The sequence below is a fragment of the Cervus elaphus genome, chromosome 4 (genome assembly GCF_910594005.1).
Source record: "Cervus elaphus chromosome 4, mCerEla1.1, whole genome shotgun sequence".
NCBI lineage: Eukaryota > Metazoa > Chordata > Mammalia > Artiodactyla > Cervidae > Cervus > Cervus elaphus.
This window is the reverse complement of record NC_057818.1, coordinates 59,253,530-59,278,354: the sequence shown is the minus strand read 5'-3', so window position 1 is coordinate 59,278,354 and position 24,825 is coordinate 59,253,530. Positions and strand designations below refer to the sequence as shown.

At 52.7% G+C, this 24,825-nt stretch overlaps 4 protein-coding genes, 1 long non-coding RNA gene and 1 other non-coding gene across 7 annotated transcripts; 5 read left to right on the top strand and 1 right to left on the bottom strand.

Moving 5' to 3' along the window:
• Positions 1-2,323: 2,323 nt before the first annotated feature.
• LOC122692482 lies at positions 2,324-19,493 on the bottom strand. 2 transcript variants are annotated; one of them, XR_006340669.1, is made up of 4 exons: positions 19,372-19,493; positions 9,586-9,654; positions 7,852-8,068; positions 2,324-3,750 (listed from the first exon to the last, which is right to left on the bottom strand). It is a non-coding gene; the product is annotated as an uncharacterized LOC122692482 (long non-coding RNA). The 2 variants fall into 2 exon arrangements; XR_006340670.1 differs by having other exon boundaries at positions 7,901-8,068.
• C4H19orf84 (chromosome 4 C19orf84 homolog) lies at positions 4,794-7,086 on the top strand. The gene is made up of 2 exons (XM_043900068.1): positions 4,794-5,242; positions 5,928-7,086. The coding sequence occupies exons 1-2, from the start codon at positions 5,208-5,210 to the stop codon at positions 6,433-6,435; spliced, it is 543 nt and encodes a 180-aa protein (XP_043756003.1). The 5' UTR covers positions 4,794-5,207; the 3' UTR covers positions 6,436-7,086.
• Positions 7,352-14,045, top strand: LIM2 (lens intrinsic membrane protein 2). Its single transcript, XM_043900066.1, is given in 6 exon segments — positions 7,352-7,432; positions 7,907-8,099; positions 8,102-8,221; positions 12,083-12,232; positions 13,570-13,704; positions 13,942-14,045. Coding segments are annotated over 5 exon segments (654 nt in total). The 5' UTR covers positions 7,352-7,432; positions 7,907-7,912; the 3' UTR covers positions 14,004-14,045.
• TRNAE-UUC lies at positions 17,986-18,057 on the top strand. The gene has a single exon. It is a non-coding gene; the product is annotated as a tRNA-Glu (tRNA).
• An 88-nt stretch (positions 19,494-19,581) lies between the features above and the next one.
• On the top strand, positions 19,582-21,223 carry NKG7 (natural killer cell granule protein 7). Its single transcript, XM_043900069.1, has 4 exons — positions 19,582-19,954; positions 20,033-20,179; positions 20,285-20,419; positions 20,563-21,223. Exons 1-4 carry the CDS (start codon positions 19,798-19,800, stop codon positions 20,619-20,621), a joined length of 498 nt encoding a protein of 165 aa, XP_043756004.1. The 5' UTR covers positions 19,582-19,797; the 3' UTR covers positions 20,622-21,223.
• Positions 21,224-23,346: 2,123 nt separating this feature from the next.
• On the top strand, positions 23,347-24,640 carry CLDND2 (claudin domain containing 2). The gene is made up of 4 exons (XM_043900016.1): positions 23,347-23,515; positions 23,841-23,978; positions 24,195-24,314; positions 24,524-24,640. Exons 1-4 carry the CDS (start codon positions 23,347-23,349, stop codon positions 24,595-24,597), a joined length of 501 nt encoding a protein of 166 aa, XP_043755951.1. The 3' UTR covers positions 24,598-24,640.
• The last annotated feature ends 185 nt before the right edge of the window (positions 24,641-24,825 follow it).

The following is a 24,825-nucleotide window of genomic DNA, read 5'->3' as shown; positions in this document are numbered from 1 at the left end:
TTTGAGCACTTTTTAAAAGATTGTGAGAATTTAAATGATTTAATGCAAATATCTCAGTGATCTCCCTTTCTGGGGCCCTTCACCTCCAGACTCCCACTGCCACTTCAGCAGACTTTTCTAGCAAATCCTGACTACCAAGCAATACAAAAAGCAATCATGGAGATTTCTCTGGTGGTCCAGTGGCTAAGCCTCCATCTCCCAATGCAAGGGGCCTAGGTTCCATCTCTGGTCAGGGAACTAGAACCCACATGCTGTACCAAAGATCCCAAATGCCACAACCAAGACCCAGCACAGCCAAATAATTTTTTAAAAATAACACTTAAAAATCTTAGGGAAAAAAAAAAAAGCAATCATGAGAGCCACATAAACCCAGGGGCGCTCACTCAGCACAGACTTCAGACCACAAATCTGACCCCTAAACTCAGTCTCACTCCAGTAACCTCTTGCCAAGCATCCCGGCCATTTCTGAGGATAGAGGAAAACCCCAAGACCGGAAGGGCTGCTAAGTTGGAGGTGTTGAACGAATTGGTAAGGCTCAAGGGAGGGAGAGAAGAAGGCGCCCAAAGGTCTCCTGCAGGGAGAGGGACGGAAGGAACTTAAGGGAATCCTTGAGCCCCGTGGGCTAGGAAGGCCCTGAAGATCGAATCTTGGGACTTTGACAGTCGGAGGCCTGTAGGGGGCAGTGGAAGGAAGAGCTTCGTCGTTAAAACTGGCTGCGTGCTTAGTTGCTCAGTCCTGTCCGACTCTTTGCGACCCCAAGCACTCGCCCGCCAGGCTCCACTGTCCACGGGATTTTTCAGGAGTGGGTTGCCATTTCCTCCTCCAGGGGATCTTCTGGAGCCAGGGATTGAATCCATGGCTCCTGTGTTGGCAAGTGGATTCTTAACCCACTGAGCCATCAGGAAAGTCCAATGAGCTTCCCTAGAGGACCAAGAAGACCCCTGCATGGGCCTCCCCTCAGCCTGGAGACCCCTCTCCCTTTCTAGCTTCGCTCAGCATCCTGGTCTACGCTGCCACAGCGCCGGGAAGCAGACAAGGGACACCGCTGAAGACCCGGGCAAAACCCTCCGTTACAGCCCTGGCGCTGAAAGGAAACAGCCAATCAGAGGGCGAGAGAGAGAGACTTGTGCTCAGAAATGTAGCCAATCAAAGAATGAGGGTGCTAGCCTCCTGGGGTGCTAGCCTCGCTCTGCTTCCGAACCCCACCTGGATCTGACAGCCGGAGGAAGAGGGCTGGGAAGCAATGCGAGTTCACCCGCCAATCAGAGCTGAGGCTGACGCCTCGCGCTGTCCTACGTAACAAGGAGTGGGCGGAGCTCAAGCTGATGACTGCCCCTTCTCCCAACAAATCGGAAACGTGTTTCCCTCCAGATGCAGGTGTTGATTGGCCACTTTCAGAATTTGCCTGTCAATTTTGGAAGCTAGGCGAAGCGCATTTCCTTAGAGACACATAAGCCCGCCTCCGCTCTCCTAGCTCCTGGAGGAGGGCCTTAAAGGGCCAGGTACCTGGTAAGGTTGCCAGGAGAAATATTGATAACCTCAGATATGCAGATGACACCATCCTTATGGCAGAAACTGAAGAAGAATTAAAGAGCCTCTTGATGAAAGTGAAAGAGGAGAGTGAAAAAGTTGACTTAAAGCACAACACTCAGAAAACTAAGACCATGGCATCCGGTCCCATCACTTCATGGCAAATAGATGGAGAAACAGTGGAAACTGGCAAACTTAATTTTTTTGGTTTCCAAAATCACTGCAGATGGTGACTGCAGCCATGAAATTAAAAGACGCTTACTCCTTGGGAGAAAAGTTATGACCAACCTAGACAGCATATTAAAAAGCAGAGATGTTACTTTGCCAACAAAGGTCCGTCTAGTCAAGATTATGGTTTTTGCAGCAGTCATGTATGGATGTGAGACTTGGACTATAAAAAAAGCTGAGTGCTGAAGAATTGATGCTTTTGAACTATGGTGTTGGAGAAAACTCTTGAGAATCCCTTGGACTGCAAGGATTTCCAACCAGTCCATCCTAAAGGAAATCAGTCCTGAATATTCACTGGAAGGACTGATGGTGAAGCTGAAACTCTAATACTTTGGCCACCTGATTCGAAGAGCTGACTCATTGGAAAAGACCCTGACGCTGGAAAAAATTGAAGGCGGGAGAAGGGGACGACGGAGGATGAGATGGTTGGATGGCATCACTGACTCAATGGACATGCATTTGAGTAAACTCTGGGAGTTGGTGATGGACAGAGAGGCCCGGCAGGCTGTGGTCCTTGGGGTCATGAAGAGTCAGACACAACTGAGCAAATGAACTGACTGACTGACTTGTAAGTGACGAGGTCGGACCCTGATCGCAGAAATAGGAGGAACCGTTAGGAAACAAAACCAGAAGCAGTGCCGTTATGCTGGGACTGAGTTTTATGTTGCAAAAAAACAGACTTAAGTTTGTTCTATGGCAAGAGCTGGTAAAAAGCAAAGCAAGGATTCGAACCATCATTTTGGAGCCGTGTTCAACAAAAACTTCTTCTTTGGGATAGACTGTACCCGGAATAATGAGACCTGAATGCTAATCATAGCTGCCAGAAAAGAAAGTCAGCTTTCTTGATAAAATCTTTTCTATTCCAGCCACCTGGCCTTTGCTCGCACCATTTTTTCTACGTCCATTCACTCTAGACCTAGTCTAAAGGCCCCTCCTTTAAAAACAAGCAAACAAAAAAACCCCTCCCCTATCTTCTTCTCCAGCCCGTAGCAAGCGAGCAACTGTTTTCCTGGCCCCCGACTTGACCCTCCACCTCCTGGCCTCCAGGCTATGTTTAACCCACTTCCAGCTCTCACTGTCCTGTCCCTCCCAGTGTCCCAGCTTCCATCACCCCAGAATGCTACCGTGGATTTCACCCCCTCAAACCTTGAGAGCCCTTGAAGAGCAGCTACTGGTTCAGCATCTACCTGGAGTCCCCAGCATCATGTAGAGTTAGCTCAAGAGAACTCGGAAAATGAAAGCTTCTCTCCGATTTCTCATCCTTACAGTGGGATGTTGTGAGCTTTTATAAGAAAATTCATATTCAAAGGTGTCGCTCAGGTTGAAAACTTTGCATCATCCTTGATTCCCCATTACTCACCTCCAGCAGCCCTACAGCAAATCCTGATGGTCTCCTTCCAAAATACATTGTAAATGCACTCACATCTTCCCATCCCCATTAACCACACCATCCTTGAGGTTGTCACCACTTGCCTAGAGGATGACAGCATTCTCTCTAGGCTTCCTGCTTCCAGGCTTATGCCCCACCACAATCCACTCCCCAAATGGCAGGCACAGTGCTCTTCTTAAAACATAAATTATGTCACACCTCTGCCTCCAAACGTTCAAAGTCATATCAATGTTCCAGAATTAAATTTTAAAAATTCCATAGTCTTCACTGCAGCCTATAAGGTATTATACAATCTAGCTTCTACTTGTGTCTCCATTAAAAGCAGACTGGAGGTGGGGTTCAAATCCCAGTTGTGCTATTTACCTGCTCTGTGACCTTGAGTAACTTACTTAGCCTCTCTGAGGCCCAGTTTGAACCTTTGTGAAATGAGGACTAATAAATTGGAATTATTAATTTAAAAAGACCTCTGTTTTATTAAAAGGAAAAAAACTTACTAGTAGTCCTCCAAGCTGTCAAAGTTGTGAAAAACAAGGAAAGACTGAAATGGCTGCAGATCAGAGGTGACTGAGATGTGATGATTCAGTGAGACCCTGCACTGGATTCTGGAACAGAAAAAAAGAGGATGTTCGTGTAAAAACTGGAAAAATCCAAATCACGTCTGAGTTTTAGTTAAGGGTCATGTAGGGGGACTTCCCTTGTGGTCTAGTGGCTAAGACTCTGAACTCCCAATGTAGGGGACCCTGGTTCGATCCCTGGTCAGGGAACTAGATCCCTAAGACCCAGCACAATCAAATAAATAACTAAAATAAATATTTTTTAAAAGAGCTAAGCTAATTTCTTAGCTGTAACAAATGTTCCACGACCAGGTAAGGAAATAAGAAGGCTGGAAGCAGGGTGAGTTACAAAGTTATCTTTGTAATTTTTCTGTAAATGTGAAGGTATTCCAAAATTTAAAAAAAATTTTAAAAATAGACCTGTTCATCTCCTAGCTTATTGCTTCCCAGTCCCTCAAACACTATGTTTGTTTCACCCTGAAGGACCTTTGCACCTGCTGGTCTCTCTACCAGAACACTCAGTTCCCAGGTCGGCTGGCTCCATCCCACAAGTAGCCTTCTCTAACCATCTTAACTAAAATAATCCCCTGAGCCTTTGTATCCCTTGTCCTGTCTTTACACCTCCACAGCCCTCCTTCGTGTAGGAAATGTACTATTTGTACCTTGTGTGATGCTCACCCAGCATGTAAGTTTCATAAGCGTGCATCTATTTTGTCCGGCGCCCAACCTGGCGCTGATTGCAGGCACTGAATCATATTTCTTAAATAAATACATAGAAGAATCCCATTGCTTCTCAATAAAATACTACCAAGATAAAAAACACTCATTTGAGACGAATTTTAGTCCAGATCGTGTGTTGACTACTTTACACACGCAACATATCCTTTAAAGCTCACGAGATCCTATAAGGTAATATTAGCCCTGTTTCTCAAAAAACAGCGACTAGAAGGGTTTAAGCTCACAAGGGAAGTCAGAGACAGAGGTTAGAATGAAATCCAGCCTCTAAGATTCCCAATTACTAACCCCTCTGCCCCCGGGAGCAGATTCCCCTAAATGCCCCTTTAGTCCTAGAGTACACCATCGGCCCCACCCCGACTCCGTCCAGGACGCGGTCCAGGAACACAGATGAAGAAAGAGGAGGCCAGGGTCTTCTAGACCTGAGGAAGGAAGGGCTGGGGGCCTGCACTCCTAGGTCTGAGGGAGGAGGGGGCTCGGGGCCGGGCTCTTTGGTCTCGAGGAGGTGGATGCTGCGACCAGAGACAAGCGCGGTTGAAGCAACTATAATGGCCAGAACTCAACCCCCGAACGCTTTCACGTGACTCAACACTATCCGCGCGACCTGGCCCCGCAAGCCACGCCCAGCAAGCCACGCCCCGGCCCGCACGCCCCGCACGCCCCTTCCCAACAAAGTCCCGCCCACCTCCTCCCAGACCCTTCCCCTCTCTCTGCGCGCTGGAGAAATCGAGGCGAAGGTGCTAGAAAAGACTTGAAACACCCCGGTAAAGATGGAACAGCAAAAGGAAGAGACTGGGCCTCAGGGGTGAGAGACACGAGACTTCCCTCGGGAAGGACAGTGACCCAGAGTGAGGAGGGACAGAGAAAATCTGAGAGAGAGTTGAGCAGACCCGAGAGGGTACCGGGGGAAAAAAAAAAAAAGCCTCTGGTATTATCACACAGAAACAGAATCTTTGAGGATCTTAATGACAGAGCTGAGCGAGATACTTAGAAATAGGGAAAGAGCTGGAAGCAGATATTAATGGAAGAAAGAGAAGTTTCTAGCGGGAATCGGGAGAATTGAAGATACTAATAATAATTGTCTGGAGAAATAATAATAATAATTGATACCAGGTTTTGAACACTTCCCAGACCCAGCCCTTTCAGAGGCACCTTTGATACCACCAGAAGCTCTCTCTTGGTATGAAAACTTAAGGTTCGGAAGGGGAAAATGATTGGCCCAGACACACGGGTGAGGAGGGCAGCCTGGAATGGGAACCATGCTCGGTGGGACACTGAAGCTCCAACTGAGCTGTCTGCCTGTCTGTAAAGAGAGACAGGAAGGAACAGAGAAAGAGAGAAAGGAAGGGACCAGAAGTCAGAGGCAGACGGTCCTGAGGATGAGGAGAAATGAAAGCCTGGGAGAAGGCAGGAAGCAGCAGGCTGCGGAAAGGAAAGGCATGTGCAGACTGGGGACATCCCCTGCCTGACCTGTCCTTTTGTCGTTCTAGGAACAATCTGCCCTCCCCCGGGGCTGGGTCGTGGCCGCCTCCAGCTTTCCCAGCTCTGCCCTCTTCTTTCCTGGGCACCCCAGATCCAGCCCATCTGGGGCTCCCCGAGAGCCTGGCCTCTGTGACCGTCCCCGTCCGCCTGGATGCCCTCTCCTACCTCCTCCACAGCGCCCTGATGGGGGCCTACTCGCTGCAGCAGTCCTTGCCCTCCTGCCCCTGTGTCCCCCGGGCATGCGGCACCCAGCCAGGCACTGCCAAGAGGCCACCCAAGGGACGCGGGGGCTGGGACGTCCCGCGCAGGCCAGGCCGGGGCCACCGGAGATGGGGACTTGGGAGGGCTGAACAGGCAGAGAGGGGCTGGGCCAGGGGCCGTGGGGCTGGCCCCCAGACCCCGCCGGTGACGCCGCCATCACCAGCACCGCCTGCGCAGGAGGGGAAGAAGGACACCCAGGGTCCAGAGCCACCCGTGGAGCTGCCGCCTGCTGAGGACTGGGAGGCTGAGTACTAGGACCCTGAGGATCCCGCACCCCGGATTCCGGAGGGCGCCTTGGAGGTCACCAGGAGAGTTTTCTTGGAGCCCAGGGTGACCCCAGCCCTGCCAGAGATACCCAGGGAACATCGCACTCCCATCCCTCTTCCCTGAAAACCACAGCCTCAGAAGGGGCTCCTGCGAGTCAGCTGGTGACACTGGGACCTGACATCGGATCCCAAGTCAGGGAAGCAAACCTGAATCTCATGCCCAAACCCAAGCCCCTTCCCGGGGATCTCTAGCCCCCTTCCTAAGCCCAAAGCCATTTCCGCCAGCCCCACCCCACGGCCCCAGCCATTCATCCCCCTTCCTGCTCCCATCTCTGCCCTGACCCACCCTCGTAGCCTCATTCCCAGCTCCCTCATCCCCTTTTTCCTAAAGGCCAGCCCGACCCTCATCCTTCATTTCACTGAAGCTCCAGCCCCCAGTGCAGCCGTGTCCTCGAGCCCAGCCAGCCTGGCCTCATCCTCAACCCCCTTCCTGTCCTAACCCCCCAGGTGACATGCCCTGTGACCCCACTTGCAGAAAACCCTGTTTTCCCAACATAGCCAGGCACCTGCGGCCCCCACCCCATTTCCTGCCCTTGGGGGAGGGGGACCGGCTTGCACAATAAATGGCTGAGTGTCCCTATGTCTTGTGTCTGTGTGTGCTTACGCAGCTCGGGCTAACCCCGTGGGTGCCGGGAGCGTGGCTGGTGAAAGGCTTCCAGGGTGGCTGGGAGGGTCATGGAGAGAGGCCGCTGGGGCCAGGGGCTGCGGAGAGGCAGGGACTGGATTCCTGCCTCAGCGAATTCCATCTGGGGGCCTCTGCCTGCTGGAAGCTGCTGGGCTGCGGGGCCATTGTGTGGGGAGGCTTAAGGGATTTGGGGGGACCTGGGGAGCCGAGAGGCCAGCGACCTGGCCGGGCTCAGGCCGGGCTCAGTCTGCTCAGAGGGGCCGAGGCAGACGGAGGGCTCAGGGCAGAATCTGCGGCTCAGGTAGGGACCAGGCGTGGCCCCCTCCTCCCCGCAAATGTAGGAGGCCAGGGCTTCTTTCTCCCCCAGGGACTTGGTGGGGTCCTAGCCCTAGTCCCCTGCTACCTTGGATCTGGGAGTCCAAGCCCCCAGTCCTCTCCTTCCCCCCAGAGACTTGGTGCCCCAAGGCGCAGGGAGTGTCCAGCCCCGTCCCAGTTTAGGTTCTGGATGTCTAGGCCCCCAGCCTCAGTCTCTCCCAGGACCCAAAGGTCTAGGTCCTCAAACTCTCCTCCCCCAGACCCAGGGGTCCAGGTGCCCAGTTCTTTGCTCCCATTGGGACCTGATGTCCCAGCCCCCACCCCCTCTCCCCACCCTAGGATTTGGAAGTCTAGGTCCCCAGGTCTTCCTCCCTCAAACCAAGGCTCAGATCCCCCAGCCCTCACCTCTCCCAGGACCCGGCAGTCCAGCTCGTGACCCCATTTCTCCCCTCACCCACAGATCACCATGTACAGCTTCATGGGAGGCGGCCTCTTCTGTGCCTGGGTGGGGACCATCCTGCTGGTGGTGGCCACGGCGACAGACCACTGGATGCAGTACCGGCTGTCGGGGGCCTTCGCCCACCAGGGCCTGTGGCGTTACTGCCTGGGCACCAAGTGCTACCTGCAGACAGAAAGCATCGGTGAGGCTCCGGGCGGGCTCCGGGCTCTGCCTGGGACCAGAGTGTCCCGCGGGGCAGAACCTTCCAGCAGAAGGGCCCCCTGTTTTGCAGGTGGAGAACCTTGTGGTTCAGAGAGGGAAAGGGTCCAGCCCAAGGTCACTCAGCAGGGAAGGAACAGAGTTGGGATTTCAGTATTTTTTTTCTGGTACAATTACAGGATGTACTGATTTAGAAGTTAAGGAGAGAGGTGACATTTTCTGGCATGAAATAGAGGTCAGGTAACAGCAGTTACCTGAGACCGGGGCTGACAAAAGAGCATTTTCTAAATATCTATTACATGTCAAGAACTCTGTTTAGTACTCGGAGGATGCAGAAGCAATACAGGCCCTAAATCTGCTATACTAGATGAGGTATTTTTTAATACTTGTTGTGAGCCAAGTCACGTAATACATATTATGTATACGTATACATGTGTGTATATATGTGTGTATATAGCTATATAGTGGATATGTTGCTGCTAAGTCATTTCAGTCGTGTCTGACTCTTTGTGACCCTTTGGTCTATAGCCCACCAGCCTCCTCTGTCCGTGGGATTTCCCAGGCAAGAATACTGGTGTGGGTTGCCACGCCCTCCTCCAGGGGATCTTCCCCACCCAGAGATAGAACCTGCATTTCTTATGTCTCCTGCATTGGCAGCAGGTTCTTTACTAGAGGCACCTGGGAAGCCCATATAGTGTGTGTATCACACTATATATTGTAAAAGTGGGGATAAAATTGTTCTCACAGTATATGGACAAAAGTGCATATGTGCTCATCACTCAGTCGGGTCCAACTCTTTTCGACTCCATGGACCATAGCCCGCCAGGCTCCTCTGTCCATGGGATTTCCCAGGCAAGAATGCTGGGGTGGGTAGTGATTCCCTTCTCCAAGGGATCTTCCTGGCTCAGGGATTGAACCCCGTCTCGAGCACTGCAGGCAGATTCTTTACTATCTGAGCCACTTGCAATCTATGTTATATAATATAAATTATTTTAATGTATTATTTACATATGTCTCTATGTACCACTTTCCCTATCTGTATATACTTGCATATATGTACAGTCATCCCTCAATCTCTTAGCGTGCTCAGAGGATGGTTCCAGGACCCGTAGTGGATACCAAAACCCCTGGATGCTCAAGTCTCATAATTAACTCTGTATCTGCTATTCCACAGCCAGGGGTCCGTATCCACAATTCTGCACCCGCGAATTCAACCTCAGATCGTGTAGTACTGCATGTATTTATCGGAAAAAATCTGCGTGTAAGTGGACCAGCACAATTCAAACCTGTGCTGTTCAAAGGTCAAATGTATACACGCACATATACATGGAAGTTATGCGTGCTCAGTCGTGTTCCACTGTTTAGGACTCCATGGACTGCAGCCCACCAGGTGCCTCTGTCCATGGAATCTTCCAGGCAAGAATACTGGAGTGGGTTGCCATTTCCTTCTCCAGGGGATCTTCCCAACCCAGGGATTGAACCTGCATCTCTTGCATCTCCTGCATTGGCAGGCTGGCTCTCTACTGCTGCGCCACCTGGGAATCTCATACCTGGAGAGAGAGATACATAGAGATATATATTATACTACCTTATATATATTATATAATATATGTTATGTAATATATCAGTGATATATAATGTGTCACATGTTCTATATTATATGTATCCAGTGATAGCGGTAATAATAATAATAACTGGCATGTACTGTTACTGTGTCTTACATGTTGTACTAAGTACTTTGCCTGGATTAACTCCCATAGTCATCCCAACAACACTGAGAAAGCAGTTCCTTTGTGTCTATGAATAAGACCTGATACATGACCTTGAAAAACCAATTCTTTTGCAAGGGGAGGGGGTTGGGAGGAGGAGCCCACCTTCCCTGAACCCTGTGATGTGACAGGCTTGTGGCAGGAGATTTCATCTACCCCATCTCACCAAACCTGCCCATTCACTAGAGCGGTAAACTGAGGCGGGGGAGTGGAAAAGCTTGTCCTGGGCTACCTGTTTCAGAGCCCCATCTGCCAATCAGGCTCATGTATCTTTTTCATTTCTGGCCGAATCCACTGTCACACTTCTACCTTTCCTCCTGATTCAGACTGGGAACCACCCTGCCCCACCCCCCGCCCTGGGGCGCTCTGAGTTTCTTCTGTGTTTTATCTCTGCTGGGGATGGGAGAGAGGGAGGCTGGATGGAGGTCTTCAAGTTCATTTCACATCTTCACGACCCCAAGACTGAGGGCCTCAGGGACAACCTCACCCCAATAGATTTTTGACTATTTGTCCAAACAACTGGTTTATCGTTCATCCATTGTATGACTGATGTAATCCAATCACCGAAATTAGAGCAGGAGTCCTGAGCGTGCTTCCCCAGGGCCAAACCCAACCTTAGACATGTATGCATAACATTTACATAACATAAAGTTTCCAAAGTCGTTGTCGTTGTTCAGTCGTTAAGTCATGTCCGACACTTTGTGACCCCATGGACTGCAGCACACCGGGCTTCTTTGTCTTTCACTGTCTCGTGGAGTTTGCTCAGATTTATGTCCACTAAGTCAGTGACGCTATCTAACCATCTCATCCTCTGCCACCCTCTTCTCCTTTTGCCTTCAGTCTTTCCCAGCCTCAGGGTCTTTTCTAGTGAGTAGGCTCTTCGCATCAGGTGGCCAAAGTATAGGAGCTTCAGCTTCGGCCTCAGTCCTTCCAATGAATATTCAGGACTGATTTCCTTTAGGACTGACTGATTTAATCTCCTTGCAGTCCAAGGGACTCTCAAGAGTCCCACACCACAATTCAAAGAGTCAACACCACAATTCAAAGGCATCAATTCTTTGGCGCTCAACCTTCTTTATGGTCCAGTTCTCACATCCATACATGACTACTGGAAAAACCATAGCTTTGACTACACAGACCTTTGTCGGCAAAGAGATGTCTTTGTTTTATAATACGCAAGTGTTAAAAAAAATCTGGAGATTTTACATTAAAATCTGGACTTGCAGCTCTTGTTGAAAAATCCAGTTTTGCAAGTCTTCTCTGGGTTCATGGTCAGCTGGGTATGAGCAGCAGGAGGCCCCAAGTAGTTAAGACTGAGAGTTTTGAGCTTGGCTTTCAACTCTAGTCCCTCTGCTAATGGTGGGACCTTGGGCAAAACACTTTACCTCTCTGAGCCTCTATTCTTTCCTTCACTTGAAAAAAATGGACAGGAAAACACTTAAAACATAGGACTCTTGGAAGGAATAGGCTCATACAGGAAAAGAGAGCCTGGCCCATACTTGATAGTTGCCAACTGGAAGTTGAGATCATGAAGACTGTTCTCAGGGATCTTCATTCATTCAACATGTTTATTGAACACCTACTGCATGCCAGGCACTAGATGCTGGGGATACAGCAGTGAATGAGAAAGCCAGACCCTTGTCCTTACAGAGCTGAAAATTCAGTGCAAAGAGTTAGACATCATAAACAAGGTAGAAATAAACAAGTGGGATGTTTTTAGATATGGGCAAGTGGTATGAAGGAAAGGAAAGGGGGCGTGAGAGAGAGGCTAGACAGTGAGTAGCAGGGGGATATGGGAAATTGGTATTCATTCATTTACTCATTCATTCATCCAACAAACGTTTCTCCAGGCTGCTGTTCAAACAAGCCTCTGCTGGGCATGTTTGTGATATACAATCAACCAGGTACTTGTCCTCAGGGAGCAATCAGGTGGAGAGGGAGACAGACAAAGAGAGTCTCAAACCAGAGGAGGGAGTGTAGATGGTACCTGAGGGGTGAGGGAGTACTTCCTAGAGGAGGGGATCTGGGAGGTGGGCTTTGGAGGATGAATAGGAGTTTGCCAGGTGAAGCGGGGGGTGTTTGGAGAGCAGTGAAGGAAGAGTGGGGTGAGGGATATGGAGAGGGGGGGAAGCATTCCTGCCCTCAGAGGTGGCAGCCTTCACTCTGAGGGCAGGGGCAGGACAGCAGTGACCATGGGGTACTCTTACAGCATACTGGAATGCCACCCGGGCCTTCATGATCCTGTCCTCACTCTGTGCCACCTCCGGCATCATCATGGGCATCGTGGCCTTCGCTCAGCAGCCCACCTTCACCCGCCTCTCCCGGCCCTTCTCTGCAGGCATCATGTTTTTCGCCTCCAGTGAGTGAACCACACCCTACACCTACCCCTCTCCCCGACTCCCTGCCCAGCTCCAACCCCCACCCATGCCCGCCCCCAACACCACTTTCATTCCCCACTGCTCCTCACTCTCAACTCCACCTGCACTGGAATCCCACCTCCACTCCCAACAACTTCACGACTATTTCTAACGCTCGTTGATTCCTATACCACCCAGGTGTACGGCCATTCCATTCTGGCACTCGTCACCTGGAGCTGGCATCAGACCCCACAGGCTTAAAGGCACAGTTCCCAGCAAGACTGCCCCTACTTCAGCTGCAAGTTGGGGCCCCCAGCCCACTTGCACTTTTGACCTATCAGTTACAGATTCAGGGCTTCCCCGGATCCACTCGGGTTCAAAAATTGGCTGGAACAACTCACAGAACCCAGGAAAGCATAATACTTAAAAATTTCAGTTTTATTACCAAGAATACAGCTCAAGACCAGCCAACTAAAGAAATGCATAGGGTGAAGCTGGAGAGAGTCCTGAACACACAGCTCCCACGCCCTCTCCCGGCAGAGCTGGGGCTCATCACCCTACCCTCCAACGCCAGCACCCCCATACGTTCACCACCCAGGAAGCCCCAGTAGGCAGCAGTGGCCTGCATTTCTTTTGGTTTCATTACAAGGACGTGAATGATTGCATCATGGGCCACCTGATTGAGCTCAGTCTCCAGCTCCCCTCTCCTCCCCAGAGGTTGGAGTGATTCCAGGTGGCTCCAAGTCCCAACCCTGCATCCTACGGTTGGACTTTTTGGTGACCAGCTCTCACCCTGAGTCATCTCTGCTCGTCAACATAAATTCAGGTGTGATTAGAGAGGCTCAAGAGAAACAAAGACACTCCTATTACTCAGAAAGTTCCAAGGATTTAGAGTCTCCCTCCCAGGAACCAAAGACCAGTCAGACTCTTTAAGACACAAGACGACCCCACCCCATCCCTGCCCTTAACCCTACTCCCCATTCATTTTTACTCCTACTTTCAACTCAGCCCCCATCTTCACCCTTATCCCTCTCTGCATCCATACCCCCTTCTCAACCTCATTCCAACTCCCATCTCTAAAAGCAAAAAGTTGTGTCTGACTCTTTGCAACCCCGTGGAACTGTAGCCTGCCAGGCTCGTCTCTCCATGGGGTTCTCCAGGCCAGAATACTGGAGTGGGTTGCCATACCCCCTCCGGGGGATCTTCCTGACCCAGGAATCGAACCTGGGTCTCCTGCATGGCAGGCACATTCTTTACCATCTGAGTCACCAGGGAAGCCCCATCTCTAAGCCCAGCCCCATTCCCCCACACACCCCCATCCCCCGCCCTCTCTCTCCAGCCTTTTTCGTCCTGCTGGCCTTGGCCATCTACACTGGAGTCACCGTCAGCTTTCTGGGTCGCCGCTTCGGGGACTGGCGCTTTTCCTGGTCCTACATCCTGGGCTGGGTAGCCCTGCTCATGACCTTCTTTGCAGGTACTGGGTTTGGGGATGGGAAGGTCAGTGTCTGTGTCCCAGCTGGCAGAACCCAGGAGGCCTAAATGATGGGGAGTCCCAGATGGAGCACCCAGCATTGAGACAGAAGGCAGACTCCAAGCCCTGCAGACAATCAGGGAGAAAGGGAATACTGTGTTGGGGTCTTGGGCTGGCTGGGGGGGATGGAGGGGCGGGAGGGCTTGGGGTCAGGGTCCATTGGGGTCTCTTATTGTGCAGGAATTTTCTACATGTGTGCCTACCGGATGCATGAATGTCAGCGCCTGTCCACTCCCCGCTGAACCCAAGTGTGTGCCCCGACTGCACCTGGAAGTAGAAGTCCGGTCACTGAAGAGGAGGGGAAGGGCCTAGAGGCCTGAAATCCTGGTTCCTAGGGGGCGTGAGGGGGCTTGGTCCCGGACACTGGGTGGGGACCCCTGACTCCTGTGCCCCAAGGGGAAGGGAGCAAGACTGGGGCCTGGGGGAAGCAGTTGAGAAGACCTACAACCCCACCCGCCGGGGGGTTGTTAGAGAAATGGGATATCCATTAGAGCGGCTTTTTGGAGTCTAATAAAACTGGTTGAAACTACTGAAGTGTGGTCCCTGAGGGCTTGGGGCAGAGAGAAAGAGGGGTGATTGTGGTGAATGGGGCAGAAGTGGTTGCATTAGAGTAGTCCAAGCTGTCCGGTTCCTGTAGGGGTGGGCACCAGAATAAACCACACAGGCCCCTGCTACTGGGTTCCACTTCTTTATTTTTTTGGCCACACCATGCAGCTTGTAGGAGCTTCGTAGGTGGCATTAGTGGGAAAGAACCCACCTGCCAATGCAGGAGACCTAGTAGATGCAGGTTTGACCCCTGGGTCGGGAAGATCCCCTGGAGGAGGGCATGGCAACCCACTCCAGTATTCTTGCCTGGGAAATCCCACGGACAGAGGAGCTTGGCGGGCCACAGTCCATGGGGTCGAAAAGGGTGGGACACAACTGAAGTGACTTAGCACACATGCACGCGTGCAGTTTGTGGGATCTTAGTTCCCCAACCAGGCATGGAACCCAGGGCCCCTGCAGTGGAAGCATGGAGTTCCAACCACCGGATGCCTGCCAGGGAATTTCCTAGGCTTACAGCTGCTAGGAAGCTGATGTGTGTAAGTCCAATTCTTTTTTTAAGATTTATTTGGCTGCACCAGGTCTTAGTTGCGGCCTGCTGGATCTAGTTCCCTGACCAGGGATGGAACCTGGGCCCCCTGCACTGGGAGCATGGAGTCTTTGCCACTGGACCACTAGGGAGGAACCTGTCTGTTCTGATGTGTGTTTTCCCCACATCACCAAGCAATTAACTCAATTCAGATACAATCTACCTGAAGAAACTGACAGATCACACAGGTTAAAGACAGCCCTGTAAGACCACCCCCCACTGCAGACGCCAACCACACGTCCAGGTTGTCACCTGTGCTTCTGGAGGACTAGCAATAGAGGAGAGGTCCCCATGACCCCCTGAGGGGGTTCAATTCATTTGCTGCAGCTCACAGAACTCAGAGAAACATTCTACTTACTAGGTCACCAGTGTATTATAAAAGAATCTAACTCAGAACATCCAGATGGAAGGGATGCCCAGGGCAAGGTAAGCGGGAAGGGGCCCAAAACTTCCATGCTGTCTCCAAGTAGGTCACTCTTCCCACCAAAAGCACAAGTTCACCAACCTCAGAAGCCCTCTGAACCCTCTCCTTTTGGGTTGTTACAGAGGCTTCATTACACGACTATGATGGAGAACATCACGGCCACTGGTGACTGAGTCAGTATCCAACTCCTCTTTCCTCCCAGGAGGTCAGATGTTGGGACTGCCTGTTCTGACCCTCTAACGGAGTGCTTGGTTTCCCTGGCAACCAGCCCCCTCCCTCTGGTTAAGGAGGGCTGGTCCCAAAGTCAGCACATTAATATGACAAGAGACACCTTGATTGCCCTCACAATTTAGGAAATTTTAGACTTTAAGGATCTGGATGCCAGAAAGGTGAAAGTGAAAGTGTTAGTCGCTCAGTGGTGTTCGACTCTTTGTGACCCCATGGAATGTAGCTCACCAGACTCTTCTGTCCATTTCCCAGGCAAGAATACTGGAGTGGGAGCCATTCCCTTCTCCAGGGGATCTTCCCAACCCAGAGGTTGAACCCGGGTCTCCTGCATTGCAGGCAGATTCTTTACCATCTGAGCCACCAGAACTTACCTCTTTTTTCTGAATGCCAGAAGTGGGGACAAAGACCCAGTATATATTTATTATAAATCACAATATCACAAGAGGATAATAGGATAAATGAAAATATCTGTGGGACTTTCCTGGTGGTCCAGTGGTTGAGACTCTGAGCTTCCAATGCAGGGGGCCTGAGTTTGATCCCTGGTGGGGGAACTAAGATCCCATATGCTGCATAGCATAGCCAAAAGAAAAAAAAAAATCTGTGAAAAAAACAATTTCCTTGCCTACTCATGCCATCTCTAGTTGGTTCTCCCAACTTCCCGTCCCTCCCTGGATGAGCCCCTCTAAGAAGAAACACTAGAACTCTGACCTGCACCTCCTCCTGCAGCTGCCTCTTCATCCATCATTCATGACCTTGACCTTCTCTTCATTCACTCATTCATTAGTTCATTCAACAAACTCACGCCTACTGCCATGAGATTTACTAATGCTTATCATAAAACAATAAGACTGTTTAGAAAGCTAGTTCCAATAATAAGAATATTTATTGCAGCCTATGTTAGGAACTGTTATATTAATAGAGGCTTACTCTCTAGACATATTTATTAGGCCCTCCTCAAATAACAATAATACTGTATTTATAGAGGCTTCCTCTAGTAATTATAGCAATTGAAGTCTTCCTCTTTTCCTCTTTAGAATATATGCTGCCAAAGCAAGCACAAAGTCTTCTTTAATTATAATTTATTGAAGCCTATTTAAGTAGAAATATTTACTGAGACTTACTCCAAGAATTTATAGGGGCTGAAAGCTATGGTTTTTCCAGTAGTTGTGTACAGATGTGAGAGCTGGACCAGAGAGAAGACTAAGCACTGAAGAATTGATGCTTTCCAACTGTGGTGCTGGAGAAGGCTCTTGAGAGTCCCTTGGACTGCAAGATCAAACCAGTCAATCCTAAAGGAAATCAACCCTGAATATTCATTCGAAGGACTGATGATGAAGCTGAAGCTCCAATACTCTGGCCACCTAATTCGAAGAGCTGACTTATTGGAAAAGATCCTGATGCTGGGAAAGATTGAGGGCAAAAGGAGAAGGGGGGCAACAGTGGATGAGATGGTTAGATGGCATCACTGACTTAATGGACATGAGTTTGAGTAAACTTCGGGAGTTGGCGATGGACAGGGAGGCCTGGTGTGCAGCAGTTCATGGTCACAAAGATCTGGACATGAGTTAGCAACTGAACAACGACTCTAGTAATAACAATAATGTTATAACTTCAGACTTACAGCTCCAACTACCACTTGCTCAACATTCCCACTTGAAGAAGCAACTCAATTTTCACATGTTGGTCTAAAGCTGAGCTCCTGATCTCTCTCACACCCCACATCTACTCCTACCAACATCTCCCCAAACGAGTGCAGGCTCAACAAGGGCTTAGTTGCTCCATGGCATGTGGGATCCTCCCAGACCAGGGATCGAACTCGCATCCCCCACACTGGCAGGTGGGTTCTCATTCACTGTGCCACCAGGGAAGTCCTATTTTTAGTATTTTGAGGAACCCCATACTGTTCTCCATAGTGGTTGTACCAATTTACACTCCCACCAACAGTGTAAGAGGGCTTTTTCTCTGCACCTTCTGCAGCTTTGTTTTCAGACTTTTAAAGGAATTTTTATTAAAACATGATTCATATCATGTCCCCCTTCTGCTCTAAGTCTTCCAGTGGCTTGGACCTGGAGGTAGGATGAAGGTAAAAATGGAGGAGGGTGTGGATTGAGGTAGGAATTACTGGGGTTGGGGAGAGGCATGAAGAAGGAAGTAGGGGTGGAACCGGTGTAGGTATAGAAATGAGAAGAGGGTTAAATGTGAGGATGCATTTGGGTTTGGGGATGGGTTGGGTTTGGGATTAAGAAAGGGGTTAGGTGGGAGGAGAAGGTAGGGGTTAAACTCAGGGGTTTAATATGGGTTGTGTTTGGTCATCAGGCTGAGTATAGAGTTGGGTTTGGGAACGAGAATGGGGTTATGTTTGGGGTTTGAGATGGGTTGAGTTTGGGGTTGGAGCTGAAGTTTGGGATTGAAATTGGGGTTAAGGATGGATTGAGGGAATTCCCTGGTGGTCCAGTGGTTAGGATTCGGCACTTTCACTGCTGAGACCTGGGTTCAATCCCTGGTCAGGGATCTAAGATCCTGCAAGCCTCGGGTGCAGCCAAAAAGAAAAGATGGACTTGAGTTTGGGGTTAGGTTTGGGAATGAGAATGGGGTTGGAGGATAGGAAAGGGGCTAAAAATGGGATTGGAGCTGCAGTCAGGATGAGGTTGGGCTTGGGATAGGGTCGAGATCACAGAGGACATTTCCCTGGTGGTCCAGTGGTTAGGACTCTGTGCTCTCACTGCCAGGGGCCCAGGTTCAGTCCCTGATTGGGGAACTAAGATCCCACAAACCATTTAGTAAGGCCAAAAGAGAAAATGGGAGAGAGGTGGTGGGGAGAAAAAGAGGAAAAACAGAAGATCCCAGATGGGTTCTGAGCATGTGATCATCACATGCCCTCAGCCCAGACTTCCTGAAGCCTGTCCAGCTGCTCCTCACAGGAGCCGGGTCCACCACTGCTTTTTCGATGGTGCCCCAGCTGCCTATGACCCGGATCTCCTTCCGGGAGCCTGTCCTCCCGAGCCTGTTCTCAGGAGTGACCAGTTGCCCAGGTGGAGAGGATCTAGATGGGGGCCAAACTCTGCAAACTGGAGTCTCCAGCTAAGGAAGAGGACCAGCCTCCTGCAGTCACTCTCGTTCTCCCCTTTGCCGGCTGTCCTGGGACTGTCGGCTCAGTTCCTCTCGGGACAGCTCCTGCTTCACAGCGTTAGGGTTAGGGTCTGCGCTTCCCCCCTGGGCTGTGACACGGTCCCCTTACGCCTGAGGTGGGGCCCAGGGCCTGACGCTGGTTGAGGCGGGGAGGGCCGGAAGGTCTTGCCCTGACATCCTTTACCCATCCCTCCTCCCCCCCCCCACCCCTGACCACAGAAACCCCCATCCCAGTGATGAGGCCCACCAGGCTGAACGCCTTACTCTCGGCCGAGCTGTTTGTGAACTCATTTGTATCAGGATGTGGGCACGTCTTCCCCTCTGCAAACTTTCAGAACTGTGGTCACTGTTTATCTTCCCCGCCCCCAGCACAAGCTCCAAGCAAGGAGCCGGGAGTCTGAGTGCCCGCACGCTCAGCACCTGGAGTCTAGGCTTCTGGCACCTTCCTCCTGCAGCTCCCAGCACCCTCGCCAACTGCCCCCTCTTTTTGTGGAGACCCCAGAATTGGGGGCCCCCACCTCCCAGAACGGAAAATTGCAGAATCACAGGAAAGCATGATGCATTCCCCCAGCTGTCTCCCTCCAGTCACACCTCCCCCTCCCATCTAACTCACACCCCAGCCTCACTCACCGCGTGCCCCTTCTGCTCACCCCTCTACCCACCCCCCACCCCCTCAACCCCCATCTCTCTCTCTCACCTTTTCCAGGAAGCCCCTCTGGTGCAGAGGCCCCCAAGGGCAGCAGGTAGAGAGGCTTCCGTGGAGACAGACAAGTTTCAAACCAGAGACAATGCAACGCCAACCCCCGCCACCACCGTCCAGGGTGAGGGAAACCTCAGAGAGGGGCGGGGTTGGGGGGACGGGTGTTGATGCAACCCAGGAAGGCAGGGTGTGTGACACAGCAGCTGCCTGGAACAGGCTGAGACCAAACGGGTCTGACGTTGAGAAGCAAAGACCACCCCCCAGCCACCTCTAGCACTTGCTGGTTTCTCTTTCTTGAGACCAGAGGACCCAGGAGTCTGGGGTGGAGGGGGAAACAGCTTCCTCCTCTCTCAGAGACCCAGGAATCTAGGTCACCAGCCTGGTCATCATCACCCGGGACCGAGGAACCCAACCTTCACCCCCATGGAGCCCTGCCGGTCCCTGGCCCTCCTCACCAGCTCCCTGGGCCTGGTGTCCCTCTTAGTGGCTCTGAGCACGAATTTCTGGTTTGTGGCCCAGGGGCCCAAGTCTTCATCTCACTCGGGCCTCTGGCCCAGCAGCGATCAAGTCTCAGTAGCAGGTAAGGTTGGGGGGGGGTGGCCTTGGTGGGGGGAAAGGCCTGTGGGGACGGGCAGTCAGAGGTCCCATCTCCGAGCAGGCTACATCCACGTGACGCAGAGCTTCTGCATCCTGGCCGTCCTGTGGGGCCTGATCTCCACGGCCTTTCTGGTCATGTCTTGCATCCCTTCGCTGTCTGCCCCCGGACGTGGCCCCATTGTCTCCACCTTCATGGCCTTTGCTGGAGGTGAGGACTCCGTGCTGGGCTTAGGGGGCGGGGAGGGGTGTGTGTGCTGGGACCTGGTGAGCTGCTGCAGGGGGGCTGAGCCGACCCTCGTGTCTCCGTCCCCAGCGCTGTCCCTGATAGTGGCCATGACGGTCTACACCATTGAGCGGTGGAACCAGCCTGGAAACCCCCAGGTCCAGAGCTTCTTCTCGTGGTCCTTCTACCTGGGCTGGGTTTCAACCCTCCTCTTTCTCTGTACAGGTGATTGTGATTGCTGCCTGGGGAGTTCTGGGGTTGACTTGGGAGGTGCTGGCTGGGGGGCCTGGCTAGAGGGGCTGGCTGGGGCTGGGGGCTCTGATGGAGCAGGAGAGGAGCAAGTATCTAACTTTTCTCTGCTACCCCAGGTGGCCTGAGTCTGGGCGCTCACTGCACGGCCCACCGGCCCGGCTACGAGTCCATGTGAACCACAGGATGGCCTTAGAGCTCCGTTCTCTGAAGGCATCATCAGGAACCCTGAAAACAACAGCTGGCTCTCCGTCTAGTAAGCCAGGCCTGACTCCCAGCCTCCACAGGCTTCTTCCTTTGTGGCTTCATTCATTCAACAAAAATTTGCTGGGATCTGGTTTTTCCAAGGGTCATGAAGCCGTGACATAAACCGATGATATGCCAGCTCCATGGTGGGTGATGCTGGGCACGCAGAGGGGAGTCAGTCCTGCCACCTGCCCTGTCCTCCAGGAGCTCCCACCCAGTGTGGGGACCAGTCTAGGCTCAGGCATGGCCCCAGGGCCCTTGTTGTCTCTTTTCTTTGTCCTTCCATCTCTTTTCTTCCCTGTGTCTTTTTTTTTTTTTTTTGCTGCATGGCATGCAAACTTCCTGGACCAGGGATTGAACCTGCTCCCCCTGGAGTGGAAGCACAGAGTCTTAATCCCCAGGCCAACAGGGAGGTCTTCCCTGTATCTTCCTCCTTTTAGTTCTTATCTTTTGGCTCCCTCTCTGATTCAGTCACCCTGGCGTTCATCCTCAGTCCTTGTTCATTTCATTAATAAATCCACTCCTTCGGCTGGCTTTTCCTGAGTGCTTCCTTTCTGCTGTGCCTTCCACCGTGGATGCCGAGGTGACTCAGACCAGGCCCTGCCTGCCAGGGGCTCCAAGTCCCGTGGGGGCAGGCAGAGCCCAGGGCCCGTGTGGCAGAAGGACTGGCTATGTCTGGGGGAGAGGTGGGGTGTGGGGGTGAGCTTTCTGGGGAGACTGTGTTTAGGAACTTCTCCAGGGCCGCAGGAAGGTAATGCAGGCAGAGGGACCCCCGAGTGGAGGCAGGGAGAGGCTGGGAGTTCTCAGAAGATGGGGAGCAGCACTTTGTGGTCCACTGTCGAATGTGAGGGGGTGACAGGAAGTGAAGATAGGTGAGAAGTAGAGCCTCTAAGCCCACAGTTGACTCTCTCTTGAGGGTGATGGGAGCTAAGGGTGGAGGAGGGGAGGGACAGCATCTGGTCCGAGTGCCAGAAAGCCCCCCACTCTGTGCCCTTCCCCCCACTCTGGGGGCCAGAAGGGGCCAGAAAAAAGACTGGCAATCCAACAGGAGGGACATGAGACAGGACAAGGCTGCACTGGGGCCAGGGCACAAGAGGGAAAGGAGGAGCCAGAAAGATTCGGGGCGGGGGGGAAGGACTTCCCTGGCAGAGAAGTGGATAGGAACCTGCCTGCCAATACAGGGGACATAGGTTCGATCCCCGGTCCAGGAAGATTCCACATGCCTTGGAGCAATTGGGACCACGAGCCACAACTACCAAGCCTGCACACTGTAACTACTGAAGCCCGTGTGCTTAGAATCTGTGCTCTGCTACAAGAGAAGTCACTGCAATGAGAAGCCAGGACACCGCATCAAAGTGTAGCCCCTGCTCGCGGCAACTGGAGAAAGCCTGAGCACAGCACCGAAGACCCAGTGCAACAGAGAAGTAAATAAATAAATAATTTAAAAAAAAAATTTGGGGGGCAGGAGGAACTGGACTCAGGGATCCAAGGTCTTTGTAGGGCAAGGAACAGGAAGGCGACAAGGACAGTGCCCAAAGGTATGGTCCAACTAACTGGGTGGGATGTCAGGGGCCTCCCTGATTTGGTGGAAGATGCTGAGCTCAATGGGGCTTCCCAGGTTGCTCAGTGGTTAAAAAAAAAAAAAAAAATCTGCCTGCCAGTGCAGGATGTGCAGGAAACTCTGGTTCTATCCCTGGGTGAGGAAGATCCCCTAGAGGAGGAAATGCAACCCACTCCAGTATTCTTGCCTGGAAAGTCCCATGGACAGAGGAGCCTGGTGGGCTACAGTCCACGCGGTCACAGAGAGTCAGATATGAATGAGCCACAGCACGCTCGCACGCCTAGCTCAGTGGGGATGTGGTTGAGGGTCAGGGTCTGAGAGATGGTTGGAAGCAGATGAGGACCCAGACTGGAGATAGGGTTTGGGATGCTCTCAGAGCATCAGACATCCCTGGAGCTCACCTGGTAAGAAGATGCAATTGGAGTTCTCCAGGAGAACAGGCTGTGAGAAGCTGAGGGAGGAGGAGGGGCAGGAGGCTGCCTGGGGGCTTGGGAGGGCACAAAGATCTGGGGACCAGGAGAGCTTATGGGGGTCAAGGGAAGGGAAGTTTCTAGAAGGACATGGGCTACCATGTCAAGGCCCTCAGACTCCCCCGGACTTGCCACCTGACACTGCCTCTGTCACTTTGCCAGAAGAGCTGCCCCTGTGTGTGTGTGTATGGCTGGTGAGTGGTTATCTCTTTAAATGGCTGCTAGGAGAGGGGGAAGTTCTGGAATTCTGCCTCATAGAGACACAGTATCCCTTCTCTCACACCTCTGGGCCCTGTCCAAGAAGCCTGAGGGAGCTGGGGGTGAGTCATTTAGGTGGGTGTGCACAGAGGTGGGGTGTTAGGAAGGCACACCCATTAGCAGACAGAGGTCTCCAGACAGAAGGGAGGTGTCTAAGCTGTGGTGCCTGAGGGGAAGGTGGTCCGTCTTAGGTCTGGGGGGTGGGGGGCGCTGAGAGGGGTCCCCAGAAGTAGAAGCCCCAGGCAGGGGTGAAGGAGTAGCTATCTGGGATACGGAGGGACATGCAGGAGGGGGTCCCGGGGACCTGAGGGTGACTGGGGCATGGGTCAGTCTTTGCAGGCGTGGTCCTTGGCAGCAGTCGCCCCGGCATGGGGGTGAAGCGGAGCCTTCAGAGCGGGGGCACCACGCTGGGCTTCTTGGCCAACTTCTTCATCGTTCTGTCCAGTGCCTCCAACTACTGGATCCGCTACTCCGGGGGCCACAGCGGCCTTTGGCAGGAGTGTAACCAGGGCATCTGCTCCAACATCCCCTGCGATAGTGAGGCCCGGCGGCCCAGCTGTCAGACCCGTGCCCCCCGTGAACAGCCCCCAGCACTGACCACAGCTGCCCCCTCACCTGACACCACATCCTGCAGCGCCCCCACCCCCCTGCTCTTTCCACTTCAGCCCCTCCGTCACCGAGGCCACCACGAACCCCCACTCTGGGACCTGCTTCCCTGTTGCAACATTAACCTCCCCTCATGATGTAACTTCCGAGTCCCCATCCAAACTCCTGACTCTGCTCCCAGCCCGGAACCGGCGGGTGGGGGTGATGGGCAGGAGCTACGTCAGCGGAGCTAGTTGACGCGGTCCGCTCTCCCCAGGCAGGCTGACGGTGACCGGGGGGTGCATGGTGCTGGCGGCGGGCTGTGGCTTCGTGGGCTTCGTGATGGGGCTGCGGATTCTGTGCAATGAGGGCTACTCTCGGGGTCAGACCACGTGTTCCGTCTTCTTTATCTCGGGTGAGATGGCACAGGGTGGGCCTGGCAGAGAGAGCCCAGAAGCGGGGCGGGGCTCCGGAGGACAGGCTTCGAGGGGGAGGGGCCAGGGGCGGGGTCGGGAAGAAGGGGGCCGGAGGGTGAGCGAGAAGGGCGTGGCTTGGGGCGGTGGGCGCGGTCAGGGTGGGGCCTAGGTGCAGCCCCCAGGCCACGCTCACCTAGCAGCGGGGTGGGGCCCAGGCCTGCTTCTGCTGATCGCCCTGACAGTCTACACAGTGAAGAATGCATGGAAAGACGACGTCTTCTATTCCTGGTCCTATTTTTTGGGGTGGCTGGCTTTACCCTTCTCTATTCTCGCGGGTAATCTGGGCAGCAGAAGAGGGTGGACAGACTTCCCCGAGGGCCCCACCCCCCTCCTTGCAGAGACTTCCCAGCTGCCCTCCCAGGGACTTCCTAACACCCTCCACTCTGGGCCCTTGGAGCCCCAAACCCCAGTCCCCGGGGCCCTCCTGGTCATCTGCCCCAGGACCCACCCTGCTCCACCCGCCCTTCGTTCCCCTTCCCGCCAGGCTTCTGCTTTCTGCTGGCGGACATGATCATGCAGAGCACGGATGCCATCAGTGGATTCCCCGTGTGCTTATGACCGCAGCTGCCTGGGGGCAGAATAAAGGAACGGATCCCACTGCCAGCTGGCTCCACGTGACTTTCTGGGGGACCCGAGGATGCACGCATGGGGGTACCTGGAGGCTCAGGGAGGAAGTAAGGACGCGAACCTACAGGGAAAGTGGAGACGTGGGGGACGCAGAGAGATTCCGACGTGGGTAGGACCAAGGACATGGGTTTTGACGGAAACAGGTACACTGGGGTTGTG